The following is a 12,608-nucleotide window of genomic DNA, read 5'->3' as shown; positions in this document are numbered from 1 at the left end:
TAACCTAATTTTATCCCCAATCTATGCTTTATTGATTTTAACCGCACATGTAGTACCTTAACAAAACACTTCTATATAAATTGGAGTAAGAAAAAATTATAAATTGAAAGTCTCACTCATTTTTATATTTTGAAATGCTCCAAAAATACTAAATTTATGCTCAACCTTTTATTTTTTTTAAATACCATTTAAAAAATATATTTCTAAATAAAATTTTAAACACATATATGTCTAATCCAATAAATTACCAACCCCACCAAGCCACTTTTCTTTGCTTACTTAGGGCATCTCCAACAAATACTGCAAAATGGTATATATTGTAAATTTAGGCTATCATTTACAGTATTTGACAAAAAAAACACACTCCAACAGATACTGTATCCAATACTGTAAAGCTGCATTGTGAACAGTAAATTGTAGATGTCCAGTTTTACTGTAGAATACTGAACCCAATATTTTAATCAAAAATATCCATTTATTTTTCATTTTCTATCTTTTATCCTTAATTTCTTTTGTGTCTTGAGTTCTCTCTCTGCTCCACTCTCACGCAGCGACGACGCACCTGTGCATAGGCGATCAGAGATCTTGGTCGGTGTGGGACCGGTCGACTCTCACCGCCGACCCCCGGTTGTCTCTCAACCCACCAACGCCTCTCAACCTTCACTTAGTTTTTTTTTTTAATGGCTCTGGCCCTCTCCTTGGCCCCGATTGTTAGAGCACCCGAAGAAGAAATGGGAAGGCGACTGTTACTGGAATTGATGGGTTATGATCTTCTTCTTCGTTCCTGTAATTGGAAAAGCTTGGCCCCAACAAGGATTAAGACATTGTTTGGTTAAGCGGGTTATGCATGTGAGGTGCCCCAATAGAATTTTTACATTTATTAATACTTAAATTAAATTATTTGTCAATTTGAAGATGAACTTGCCTCAATAAGTTTGATATTTTGCTTTCGAGCCAAAATTATTATAAAATTACGAGGAGTAGTATTTTTTTAGAAACTTCTTCAACTGGAAAGACAAATTGATGTAAATTATTGATATATTTAATTTTAGGAATATATTAATATCAATTAATTTATTATTATGTCAATTGATTTAAATGTAAAAAGAATTGAGTTTAAATAATAAAAATTGATAGTATAAATGAATATTTAAATGACTGTTGGATTGTGATATTGATAGAGAAATTATAAATCTATGGAAAATATATTTTTACTGTAAATTTAGAGTTTGGCATTATGCTCTCCTAAAATAAAGGCGTCTTGGTTAAAAAGTACTATGCTACTTTTACTTCAAATGTTAAACTAACGGAGCCTTGCTATTCGCAAAGATTGACAGATTGCAGTGCGTCTCTCTGCCTCCCTCCCTCAAAGCTATCTGCAAACCCTAAGGTAAGCCCGGCTTTCCTGTGTTTAATTTTTCGTTCGTCTTTGATTTTCCTTAGAAGGGTGGTTGAATATGAAGATAAATACAATACAAGTATTATGCAATTTTTTTGTGGAGAGCACTACAATTGACAAAAGATTAACCAATGATATATTTGGTATTCGCATAGACTGATAGATTGCAGTGCGTCTCTCTGCCTCCCTCGCTCCCTAAAAGCTATCTACAAACCCTAAGGTAAGCCCGGCTTTCCTGTGTTCAATTTTTCGTTCGTCTTTGATTTTCCTTTTTAAGGGTTCGGTTGATTGATCAATATGACTTTGCATCCTACTTGATTTTAATCAGAAATATTCAGAAATTTGTGAGCTTTACAGTATAATATATTTTTCTTACTAGATTCAATCCCTATTTGGTTATAACTTAGAAATTGGAACTGAGGGAAGTTGTACCCATCTTCCTTTTTCTTCTTTATGTTATCGGCAATTAAACTGAGTACAAGCCATTCTCCTATGTCTAATTGGATCCATGGCTACTTTTATTAGTGTTCCTTGTTTTATAGATTTGATGCTGATGCTCCCTATCTCTGGAACTTAGGGTTTGGATGAGAGGCTGATGCTACATGAGATTATATTCACTTCTATGTACACTTGAAATGATGCAACGCTGATTCTCATCCCTTTATGGTGAATCCTTTGTAAGTGAACAGCTGCTGTGGCATTTCTTGTTGATCGGTGAAGCACATAGGATGTATGGTAGAGTGGGCCTTGATCGGTTTAAAAAGGCTCAATCTTTAGAACCATTTTCAGTAACTGTTAATTCAGCCCCTCAAACTACCGCCCAACGGTCCCAGAAGCCCAGCTCAGTCATTCAATCACAACCTCAAATACAAAACCCACACAATTACCAGTATCATGCCAATAATAATACTGTGGGGCATGAGGCAGCGCCATCAGTGGGTCAAAATCTGCAGATCACGCAGATTGGAGGGGGGCAGACAACTTGGCAGCCACCAGACTGGGCTATCGAGCCTCGGCATGGTGTTTATTTTCTTGAGGTTTTGAAGGGCTCTGAGATTCTTGATCGGATTAATCTGGATAAGCGAAGGCACATTTTTGGGAGGCAATTTCATACTTGTGATTTCGTTCTTGATCATCAATCAGTTTCGCGACAGCATGCTGCTGTTGTCCCTCATAAAAATGGAAGGTTAGCTCTTTGCTCAGTCATTGTTGTCATAGTGTTTTTTTTTTTTTTTGGCATATCTTTTCACTGTAGTGATCTTTAGCTCACCATAGCACTCATTATGGACTATAATGCTGAAAATAACATATGAAAGTTAAAATGCTTGAATGTATTTGTTGCTACATGTGACCTTAATATGCACTGGTCAGATCTCTGTTCTTGGTTTCTTTGGAGCTTAAAACTAACGTTTTATAAATTCATCTTCAATTTTATGCCATTTCCTTTACTTCCTCATCTGTTGTGTGCTGGAATTTTGTTCTCCTTGGCACTCGATGGGAGTATATCACCTTTGTGCATGAAAATCTCATTCATCCAATGATTAAGATTGTTGATTAAAATAGTTATTGTAGTGGGGAGGGATCACCACCTGAATCATTAGGAGCTTAGGATTCACAACATAGACCAGGTGCGCGAGTGACACATAATCTCATACAGTCATACTGCCAACAATGGTGGTTGATATTATATGTAATTGTACTTGGTAAAGACATGGATGTTCTTCTTTTTTTTTTCTTTCTTATATCACATATGGTTTAGCCTACAAAATTTATATGTAAAGGGTCCTTTATGAACAAAACATTGCTGACAAGCTTTTCTTACTTCTTCAGCATATATGTAATTGACTTGGGCTCAGCACATGGTACATTTGTTGCAAATGAGAGACTGACAAAAGATAGCCCTGTTGAACTTGAAGTGGGTCAATCTTTGCGGTTTGCAGCATCAACAAGAACTTATATCTTGAGAAAGAATGAAGCTGCACTTTTTCCCCGTCGTCCACTGCTCACAGAGATCAACCTACCCCCTCCACCTGATCTTTCTGATGAAGAAGCTGTTGTGGCTTATAACACACTCCTAAACCGTTATGGTCTTAGCAAGTCAGACCTTTCAAAGTCCAATGAGTTGGGTAGCTTGATAAGTAGAGGAGATGACAACCGGCTTTCAGAGAGAGCTTCTAAGAGAATTAAGAAAACAAGAGTAGCCTTCAGAGATCAAGTTGGAGGAGAACTCGTTCAAGTTGTTGGGATTTCGGATGGTGCAGATGTAGAGACAGAGCCTGGTCCAATAGGTGTGAAAGAAGGAACTCTTGTTGGAAAATATGAATCCCTGGTAAAGACTACTGTGATACCCAAAGGTAACGAAAAAATCTCTGTAAAGGAAGAGAATACTTCCCAAAAGGGTGTGACGGAGAAGTTACAAGTAGTATTGAACAAGGTTAAGAGTACCCCAAAGGGTGGGATTTATGATGACCTTTATGGTGACCTAATTTTGGATAATAAAGTGGGTTCGTCTTGGGCCTATAGTTCAGGTGATGGAGCAACTTCGACAACTAAAGATGCCCAAGGGAAAGCCGTGGTTGGTTCAAGTGTAGAACCTGGAAATATCACTGGCTCCTACAAGGACGAAAATGATGATGATTTATTTGGTGACTGATTGAAGTGGGTTAACGGCTCTGCAAATCGCTTGATTATTTGTTACTGGATTTGAAAGCTGTGATCATTGGCATGAAGAGGCTATGTTTCCTTTATAAATTGGAAAATTTTGTTGTAATTCATCAAAAAAATTCCCCTTTTGTAGTGACCAAATGCCACAATGGGGTCTTCAGCCCAAAGACTCAGGATTTATACTGGAGAAAGTGGAATGAATAGTCGCGGCAAGACTTTTATTGGAAGATGCATGTGCGTAATTGGTTCTTTGATATTTTTCCTGCTAGCCACTGTTCTTCTGGCATATTCGGAATTTCTAGCTACGGTAGAGACTGTTGCTAAGAAAAGAAAGTTCTGTTTTTGAAATTAAGTGTGCTTGCAAGGTGATCCTCAGTTGTATTCAAATCTCTTATAGTCTTTTGATTTCTGAGAATCTTGAAAGGTTATTATTCATCCTGTCTTTGTAGTCTGGCGTCAAAAGCAGGCCAAATGGAAATCATTCTCTCATCTTTTGAACTAGTGTCCTTTACAGTTTACACGACATTGAGAAACAAAATAGCTTTTGTAAATAGCATTTTTATCTTTCAAAGTAGTTGCTTCACCTATTATCAACCATGAGAATGAACTCCTTATTTCTTGCCAAATCCCTTAGAAGAGCTAAAGAACAGTAGCTAGAGACAAGAAGAATATATATATATATATATATATATATATATCTGTGAGATGCAGAGAGACATGACCTGGTATCCATATTGAGCCACCAAAGCTGAGATGCATAGCAATATATAATGTATTGGTGCAAAGCAATGAGGTGGTATCAACTCAATCTGACTACCCCTGACTGTTGAATGGAAGGAGCAAGAGTACTTTTTTGGGCCATACCTTGAACCAAAAGGTCACATATAATGGATTAGAGATTGACTAGTGCCATTTTGAAGCTACTAGCTGTTTCCAAATTTGAATCCCCTAGCTATCTACCCTCCATTGAAAATTAGGCTGAGAGAGAGAGAGAGATACTTGTTCCCTTGTATATATGGCTTCCATGAAGAGGTGTGCTTAAATTTCTTGTTTATGATGTACTCATGTTTCCTTATCGATGGACACAACTCAAGGACTTTTGTTGAAGATGGCGTTCAGATGTCCTCTCCATGTGAAAGCTCAAGTTTTTGGTCCTTAATTATTGTGATGAAAGAAAATAAGCTCCCCCCAATTCATGACACTAAGAAAGGTTAAGGTTACTTTTTCTCATGGAAAAATGGAGGCAATTAGGCTATAAGAAAACAGAAAGGTATGGCTATGGTGGGCGGATCAAAAACCACCTTCAAGGTACAGTTAATTATATATTATCAGACTGAGTGAAGAGATTGAAAGGAAGTAAGGGGTGGTCCCTTGTGACCTTTAAAGTCCTAAATTAATCAATCAAGTAAAGCAATTACCAAGAGAAGTGACACTGGTGTTAATGCACGCACACTCAATGCACATAAGAAAGAAATCTACACGCATGAATGAAATTAATATTTGATAGGGGAGGAGGGTATTCTTGCCTGTGTTTGGCCTCAAAACAACCAACAGGATAGGTAGACCACTCCCATCAGAGTGATGGCAACCGACGGCAGAGGACGAGACACGCCGACATGCAGATCAGGAAGGGTAAGAATATACCCTAGATATGGGGGGACTGGACTGGAGTAGGATGAGGAGGATCTTTCTATTGTGGCCCCACACATACATACAAAAGATTGCTTAATTTTTTTTTGTTGCTTAATTAGTATTACTGTCTTAGCGCACTAGTCTCCTGTTGAAATTCTTAACCTAAACACACCGACTATATTGTCCTCAGTCCAAATACACCGATTATATTGTCCGCTCTGAATCATGAATCCGTAATTTTTTTTGTTTCTTTGGGCTGTATTACTTGGTGATACTTGAGCATAGAAAAAGCTCAATCCAAATACATAAATTATATTGTGTGCTTTGAGTTATGGACCCGCACTTTTTGTTTCTCTCAACTTAATCGATTGTTATGATACCATGTTAAATTCTTAGTCCAAACACATCAACAGCCCTGATACCATATTGAAATTTAGCCCAAACACACTAATCATATCGTCCGCTTTGGGCCACGGGCCGTACAATTTTGTTTTTGTGGACTGTCTCACTTAATAGTTCTCGCACCTAGAAAAGACTTGGTTATTGTGTGAAGAGTTGGGCTTTCCTTATATGCCAGACATTTTTTAAGCCTTGACACTCTCACCCCCACTCGCTTTGCATCATTTTTGTGAATTCAGTCATAGAGATAGAGCACCAGTTTCAAGCTAGCTTTTACCAGAAGAGAAGGAGAAAAGAGTTAATAGAAACAGATTTTCATTTTTTTTTTCTTTTTGGAATTATAGACAAAGCAGTTTATCATCATAATATGGATTTGGTACATATATCTCCCGACTTTGATTAATCCCAACCAACCAACCCACCACTCTCTTTCTTTCCGGTACTCTCAGATATTATGTGGGGTAAAATCTGCTCATGCCCATATCCGATTCCGCCAATTGTGTTAACTCTAGACACTCTTTCCCTTTACTTAGTTAATAGGTCTCTCTAGTTCAGTTTCAAAGATACCCAAAAGCACTGCCCTTTCTCTCTTCCCTGTCTCTATCTCTCTCTCTCTCTCTGCTTGTTTTGCGTGCATAAAACAACTGAGCGGCTATATATATCACTTGGAGTTGGAAAAGGGGGTCAAAATGGAGTTGCTTGCTTTGACGTGCATGGATGAGATATTTATTTATGTTTTGTGGTATGTTCTCTCTGTCTCTCTTCTTCTTTAACTTGTAATAATCAATTTTATATTCTGAACTATCCATGCTTTCGCATTATTTTAAGAGCTTTGTATTTTGAATTCTGATTTTATCTGTGAGGGATTGATTATACACTTGGTTGAAACTTTGGCTGACAATGTTGTCTCCCACCATTCAAAAGCTGAAGGTGCTGCCTTTTTCCATTCTGTTATGAAGATGAAGATTCTGCCTCACTTTGCTAAAAGAATTTAAAAAAAAAAAAAAAGGGGTAGAGATTCCACAGCATATGCTCTTGATTAAAAAAACTCCAATAGAGTATGGACAATAAGAAAATTAGAAGGGCATTTGTTGAGGAACTCTTTATCAATTGTCAAAAGAGAATTTTATCTTTAGTGGCTAAAAAACATTCAGTTATCAAAACTTTTTTAAGCCCATATGATGCTTTATTGATGAAAGGCTAACATAGGAGCATTGCATTTTTTCTGGTTCTGGGTAGTTGATGCTTTATGCCTTTTTTTTAAAGGTTCTGTTATTTTCCTGTTTGGAAGCAAGTCCTCCCAGTATTTTGATACTGCACTACAATGCCAATATGTTGCCTGTGAGAGCTTCTGGGCCATTTTCGCTCTAGATATCTCAACTACATGGACCACTCAGTAACAGCATGTAATTAGTTTAGTACCAGTTTTGGAAAATAATCCCAAGTGTATCAGCTCAGATTTGGAGGAGCCAAAACCCATTCAGTTCCACCAATCATTTAGTTAGTTTCCTTCTAGATATGGAAAAATGTGAGCACACTATCTATATATAGTCCCTCATCCTTGTGGGAATTTTTGTTATTTGAAGTGTTTGCTGCTCTGATTTCCCTTCAATTGTCACAATTTTCATTCACATCTCACAAACTGCAAAAGATGTTTTCTTCTCCATTCACTTTCATCTCAGAAGGTCTCTGTTAAGGTGTGTATTGTATGTATTGCCCTTTTCCACACAATGCCTGTTAACCTTAGTCTTTTCTTTTCTCTTCCTCATTAATGTATCCATATCTAAACATAAACAGTCCTACTGTGTGATTACACCTAATTTCTTGGTGAAATGATGCTGAAACTATTAGACTGTTTTGATTTTGTTGATTGTTTTTTGTTGTCAGATTCCATTTCGGTAATCTCAACCGTAAATTTCACGTTAGCTTTGGGAATGTAACGGTGTTTCTACATAATTTTTATCTCATTCAGAGCCAGATTGTTACATTGTCTGGCTTTCTGACATGTGTCAAGATTTGGCACAGTAAGAACAAAACCTTGCAAACAACCATTAATTGTTTGAACTTACCTTGACAAATGTATATTGCAGACAAACTCCCATGAATTGTAGCACATGGTGACTAAAAAAGAGGAAAAAACTGCCACTTTCTTTCTTCTTTAATTTTAAGACTCTTCTTTGCTAGTGCCCTGACAGAAGAAATTCTTTTTACACCTTTTCCGTTTTTTCATATTAGTCTAAAAGGGCTGTGTAGCGTTCTTGATTAAAGGTGAGGTTAGCCTACTTCCCAATTCCCATCATGTACCTGGACAGTGAATGGAATTTTACATTTTTGAAGCGATAGAGTACTAGTGGAGTAGTGGGGATCGGCATGCATTCTTCTATCTGCATCCCTAGATCTTTAAATTATATTGTTTTTTACACTCCATTTTCTCTTCTACTACTTATACAAGAAAAACTTCTCTATTTGTTTGTTTTTGGCTTTATTTTCTCATAATTATGTATGAGCCACATGTTTGTGAGATTTGTTTATTCAGCATCTTATATCCCCTGTGCTGCTTCTGTTCATTGCTTTTTTTGCTCAATTATTATTCATTTATGAAACTTTTAGAATTATTGCACTTCCCTTTTAATCCACTAAATATATATGTGTGGTTTCTACTGAATATGAAGAGAGAAATCTAAGTTGAATGGACTCCATGGCTCTATCTGCTGGTGTGTGTGTGTATAGATATCTATATGTATGCATAAGCATGTAAAAAAGGCTGAAAAAAGGGTGTTCAAACTCAGTTAGTTAACATGAACTGTTCTCTCCCACGCGTCCATTAATTTCTGAATTATTCAGTATTCTGTACATATTAATGTTGATAAATCCCTAAAGAGTTGTGTCTGCTTGTTTTTCATGCATGCTTCAATGTCTTTCTTTCAGATAGGATTCTGATACGGGCATGTCCAAGTTTGGTGACGTTAGCGTTGGTCTCGAACTTTTGATCAAAAGAACAAATAATCACAAAAATGAAGTTTATGAAAATTGGAACAAGACCCGATATTTTCTACACAGAAGAGGCTACCAGGTATGGTTATATACCCATCAGAAACTTGTATATGAAAATAACTTTGCATATAATTTACATTCATTACATTTGATCTTTAATATAGCAGGACAGTCATTTCTGATATTCCGAGCGATATTGTCATTAAAATTAACAACATTAGCTACTTTCTCCATAAGGTATGACTTTATGATCAACATGATAAATTTCATTTCCTGTGTACTATCCAAAAATCAAATATAGATTCTTATTAAAATATCTTATTCTTAGCTGCAGTTTCCTCTTCTACCAAGATGTGGTCTCTTGCAAAGGCTTTGTGCTGATTCTACCGATTCAAGCATCGTTACGATAGAGCTTCATGATATTCCTGGTGGCGGGGAGGCTTTCGAGCTCTGTGCTAAGTTCTGCTATGGAATAACTATCAATCTTAGTGCACATAACTTTGTGTCTGCCTTCTGTGCTGCTAAATTTCTGCAAATGAATGAGGTGGTCGAGAAGGGAAACTTTGCTCTAAAACTTGACACTTTCTTCAACTCGTGCATTCTCGAAGGCTGGAAAGACTCCATTGTCACCCTGCAAACCACAGCTAAGCTGATTGAATGGTCAGAAAACTATGGAATCATCAGAAGATGCATTGATTCGATTGTTGAGAAAGTTCTTACACCCCCATCAAAGGTTAACCAGTTTGCATTCATCCGAATAAGGCTTCTTATTTCAGATTATCAATATTAACTTATAACATGATAATTCTGTTCAGGTCTCTTGGTCCTACACCTACACTAGACCAGGTTTCAGCAAACATCAACAATCTGTTCCGAGGGATTGGTGGACGGAGGACATATCTGATCTTGACATACACCTGTTCCGGTATGTAATTACAGCAATCAGATCGACATTTATGCTTCAACCGCAGCTTATTGGGGAAGCTTTGCATGTCTATGCCTTGCGTTGGCTACCTGATACTACAAAGATTAGATCTTTAGCTGAAAGTTCAGTATCTCAAACTGATGAAACAATTGAAAAACAAAAACGAATTCTTGAAACTATAGTTAGCATGATTCCGGGAGATAGAGGATCAGTTTCTGTTAGTTTCTTGCTTAGGCTCCTTAGTTTTGGAAATTTTCTTGGAGCATCTTCTCTGATAAAGACAGAACTCACAAAAAGAGCTTGTCTGCAGTTAGAGGAGGCAACTGTGAACGACCTGGTCTTTCCTTCACACTCATCGTCTGATCAGCATTTCTATGATGTAGAATTGGTCCTGGCAGTGCTAGAAAGTTTCTTAGTGCAATGGAGACGACAATCCCCTGCACCTACCGATAACAATGAACTAAAAAAATCAATTAGAAAAGTTGCAAAACTGATTGATTCCTATCTTCAAGTTATTGCGAGGGACGCCAACATGCCAGTATCCAAACTGGTAACTCTTGTAGAAGCTTTGCCTGACGTTGCCCGAAAGAGTCACGACGATCTGTACAAGGCAATCAACATTTACCTCAAGGTAAGGCAAAAAATACAAGTCCAATCATAGCTAGCCAAATTGATGTCATATTAAAACCCTTTAGTTAAAAACTATTGAAGTCTTCTTACTGCAATTCAGTGATTCCATTTCTTGTGTTTTCCTTTAATATGACTGAATTAACAAGCAGGAGCATCCGGATATGAGCAAAGCAGACAAGAAGGATGTATGCAGGATTCTTGACTGTCAAAAATTGTCACCAGAAGTACGTGCACATGCTATAAAGAATGAGCGGCTACCATTGAGAACCGTTGTGCAAATCCTCTTCTTTGAGCAAGAGAAAGGCTCCAGGCCTCCTGAAAATAAAATGCCATTACAGGAACTTATCAGGAGAAAACATACACCATCTCCTGAAGATGATTTGGCCAAACTAGAATTGGGTCCAAATGAACAATCTAGAGGAGCTGAGGGAACTAGAAAAACAGCAGCACCTCAAAGCAGCATTGTAATAGATGAACAAAGAACAAAAAAACCAGATAAGAAGATAATGAGAGGAGAGATTGATGAAGCGGGATCCGAGAAGGGAAGAGAATTTAGAGAACAAGGGAATTCTGGAACCAAGGTGGATACAAAGAAGATTATACCAAAGGGAAGTGCTAGAGAGAGGTAGCAATAATTAACAACATTGTTTATCTCCTTCCTTCTGAACCTACTATCAGTCTGTTCATTTCAGAGAACCCAAGTTTGTAAAACCCTTTTACCATTCATGTTAGTATATGTTACAAAGTAGAAAATTTGTCACTTCTGCCGAGTTTGGGACTATCCGACAATAAGTGATGATGCAAAATGCAAAAGAGATCATTGTAGATTACAGTATGTACTGCATCTTCAATTTCCATGGAATTGACCAGTATGTTCTCTCTGGATGGAGACCAATTTGTTGGAAAGTAGTGATCTTTTTGTTCAGAAGGTGAGACAATAGCAGAAACCCTTCCCCAGTAAATGGAACTACTTTATTTGGTTAGTGAGATAAGTCCATTTGATTGACAATTTTATACTTTCAAGGGCAAGAACAAGTGAACAACCAGACAAGGCATGATAACAGCAGGTTTTAAGATATTGTGTAGTGAAAAAAGAAGATAATCATGGTCTACTCTACTGATAGCCTATTATGATTTGAACGAGGATAACAATTACTAAGGAAAAAAAAAACTGTGTAGTAGTGCTAATAAATTCAGAAATAGGGTTACCATAATCTCCATTGAATGATAGGCCAAGTTAAGACCAATTTGGCACAGAAAATTTTAGTGAACCAATTGACACTTGCTTATAACCAGAAATGATGAATAAACCCCTCTAACTAGGATTAAGTTTGATTCTCTATGTCGAGACTCAAATATGGAGGATTCCCATAGATTTTTTGGCCTCATAATTTCTAAGAATAAGTATCGAAATAGCCTCTACTTTAAAAAAAATGGTCACTCAAGCCCCTCTTACCTTTTTTCGGGCTAAACAAGTCTCTCTGTACTTTTGAAATTTGGTCTCCATTAGTCTCTGACGTTAAATTTAATTGATGCGGACTCTAATATACGACATGACTTTGATTTAGAAAAAAAAAGAAAAGAAAATGAGGTGTAAAATATGACATGACTCCCAACAAAAAAACATAACTCATCTAAATTAGAAACCCTAAATCAAGAGTGTCTTAGTTAAGTGTAAAGATGATTTTGGGTGCCAAGAGGCAATGATGATTCGTGATTTAGTTAGATTAGAGTGTTGGATATGAAGGTGGAGTGGGTTTGATCATTATGTTAATGGATATGTAACATGATTTTCAACTCATACTTGACGAAGAAGTTAGAGTTGGATTTTATATTTTTGATTATAAGGCTGAATGTCATGGGGTTAGAGATGGATTTTATTTTTTTGATTATAAGGCTGAATGTCATGGGATGGAGAGGGGTTTCGAAGGAGAAAAAGAAGGTGTGGGTTGTGAGCGCAGAGAA

At 37.0% G+C, this 12,608-nt stretch overlaps 2 protein-coding genes across 9 annotated transcripts; both read left to right on the top strand.

Annotated features, from left to right (window-relative positions):
• Nucleotides 1–1,246: 1,246 nt before the first annotated feature.
• On the top strand, nt 1,247–4,561 carry LOC119989658 (protein phosphatase 1 regulatory inhibitor subunit PPP1R8 homolog). 4 transcript variants are annotated; one of them, XM_038835319.1, is made up of 4 exons: nt 1,247–1,390; nt 1,555–1,619; nt 2,089–2,585; nt 3,230–4,561. In XM_038835319.1, the coding sequence occupies exons 3-4, from the start codon at nt 2,128–2,130 to the stop codon at nt 4,050–4,052; spliced, it is 1,281 nt and encodes a 426-aa protein (XP_038691247.1). In that variant the 5' UTR covers nt 1,247–1,390; nt 1,555–1,619; nt 2,089–2,127; the 3' UTR covers nt 4,053–4,561. The 4 variants fall into 4 exon arrangements, with proteins under 4 accessions (XP_038691247.1, XP_038691248.1, XP_038691245.1 ...); XM_038835320.1 differs by having other exon boundaries at nt 2,082–2,585; XM_038835317.1 differs by having other exon boundaries at nt 1,977–2,585.
• A 1,752-nt stretch (nt 4,562–6,313) lies between these two features.
• Nucleotides 6,314–11,456, top strand: LOC119988656 (BTB/POZ domain-containing protein At5g47800-like). 5 transcript variants are annotated; one of them, XM_038833771.1, is made up of 6 exons: nt 6,314–6,836; nt 9,027–9,167; nt 9,253–9,325; nt 9,417–9,821; nt 9,904–10,644; nt 10,793–11,456. In XM_038833771.1, exons 2-6 carry the CDS (start codon nt 9,109–9,111, stop codon nt 11,270–11,272), a joined length of 1,758 nt encoding a protein of 585 aa, XP_038689699.1. In that variant the 5' UTR covers nt 6,314–6,836; nt 9,027–9,108; the 3' UTR covers nt 11,273–11,456. The 5 variants fall into 5 exon arrangements, with proteins under 5 accessions (XP_038689699.1, XP_038689704.1, XP_038689700.1 ...); XM_038833776.1 differs by having other exon boundaries at nt 9,023–9,167; nt 9,256–9,325; nt 9,423–9,821; XM_038833772.1 differs by having other exon boundaries at nt 9,023–9,167; nt 9,256–9,325.
• The last annotated feature ends 1,152 nt before the right edge of the window (nt 11,457–12,608 follow it).

The sequence above is a fragment of the Tripterygium wilfordii genome, chromosome 21, assembly GCF_013401445.1.
Source record: "Tripterygium wilfordii isolate XIE 37 chromosome 21, ASM1340144v1, whole genome shotgun sequence".
Lineage (NCBI taxonomy): Eukaryota > Viridiplantae > Streptophyta > Magnoliopsida > Celastrales > Celastraceae > Tripterygium > Tripterygium wilfordii.
The sequence above is the reverse complement of the archived record's forward strand: the minus strand, read 5'-3'. Positions and strand labels throughout refer to the sequence as shown.

What these genes read in the sequence shown, in the direction of transcription:
- LOC119989658 (XM_038835319.1), top strand. Translation starts at nt 2,128, where the DNA reads ATGTATGGTAGAGTGGGCCTTGATCGGTTTAAAAAGGCTCAATCTTTA. An exon ending in GTCCCTCATAAAAATGGAAG is followed by an intron (nt 2,586 to 3,229) that starts GTTAGCTCTTTG and finishes TTACTTCTTCAG; the next exon opens with CATATATGTAATTGACTTGG.
- LOC119988656 (XM_038833771.1), top strand. Translation starts at nt 9,109, where the DNA reads ATGAAGTTTATGAAAATTGGAACAAGACCCGATATTTTCTACACAGAA. An exon ending in TACACAGAAGAGGCTACCAG is followed by an intron (nt 9,168 to 9,252) that starts GTATGGTTATAT and finishes TCTTTAATATAG; the next exon opens with CAGGACAGTCATTTCTGATA. An exon ending in CAATCAACATTTACCTCAAG is followed by an intron (nt 10,645 to 10,792) that starts GTAAGGCAAAAA and finishes ATTAACAAGCAG; the next exon opens with GAGCATCCGGATATGAGCAA.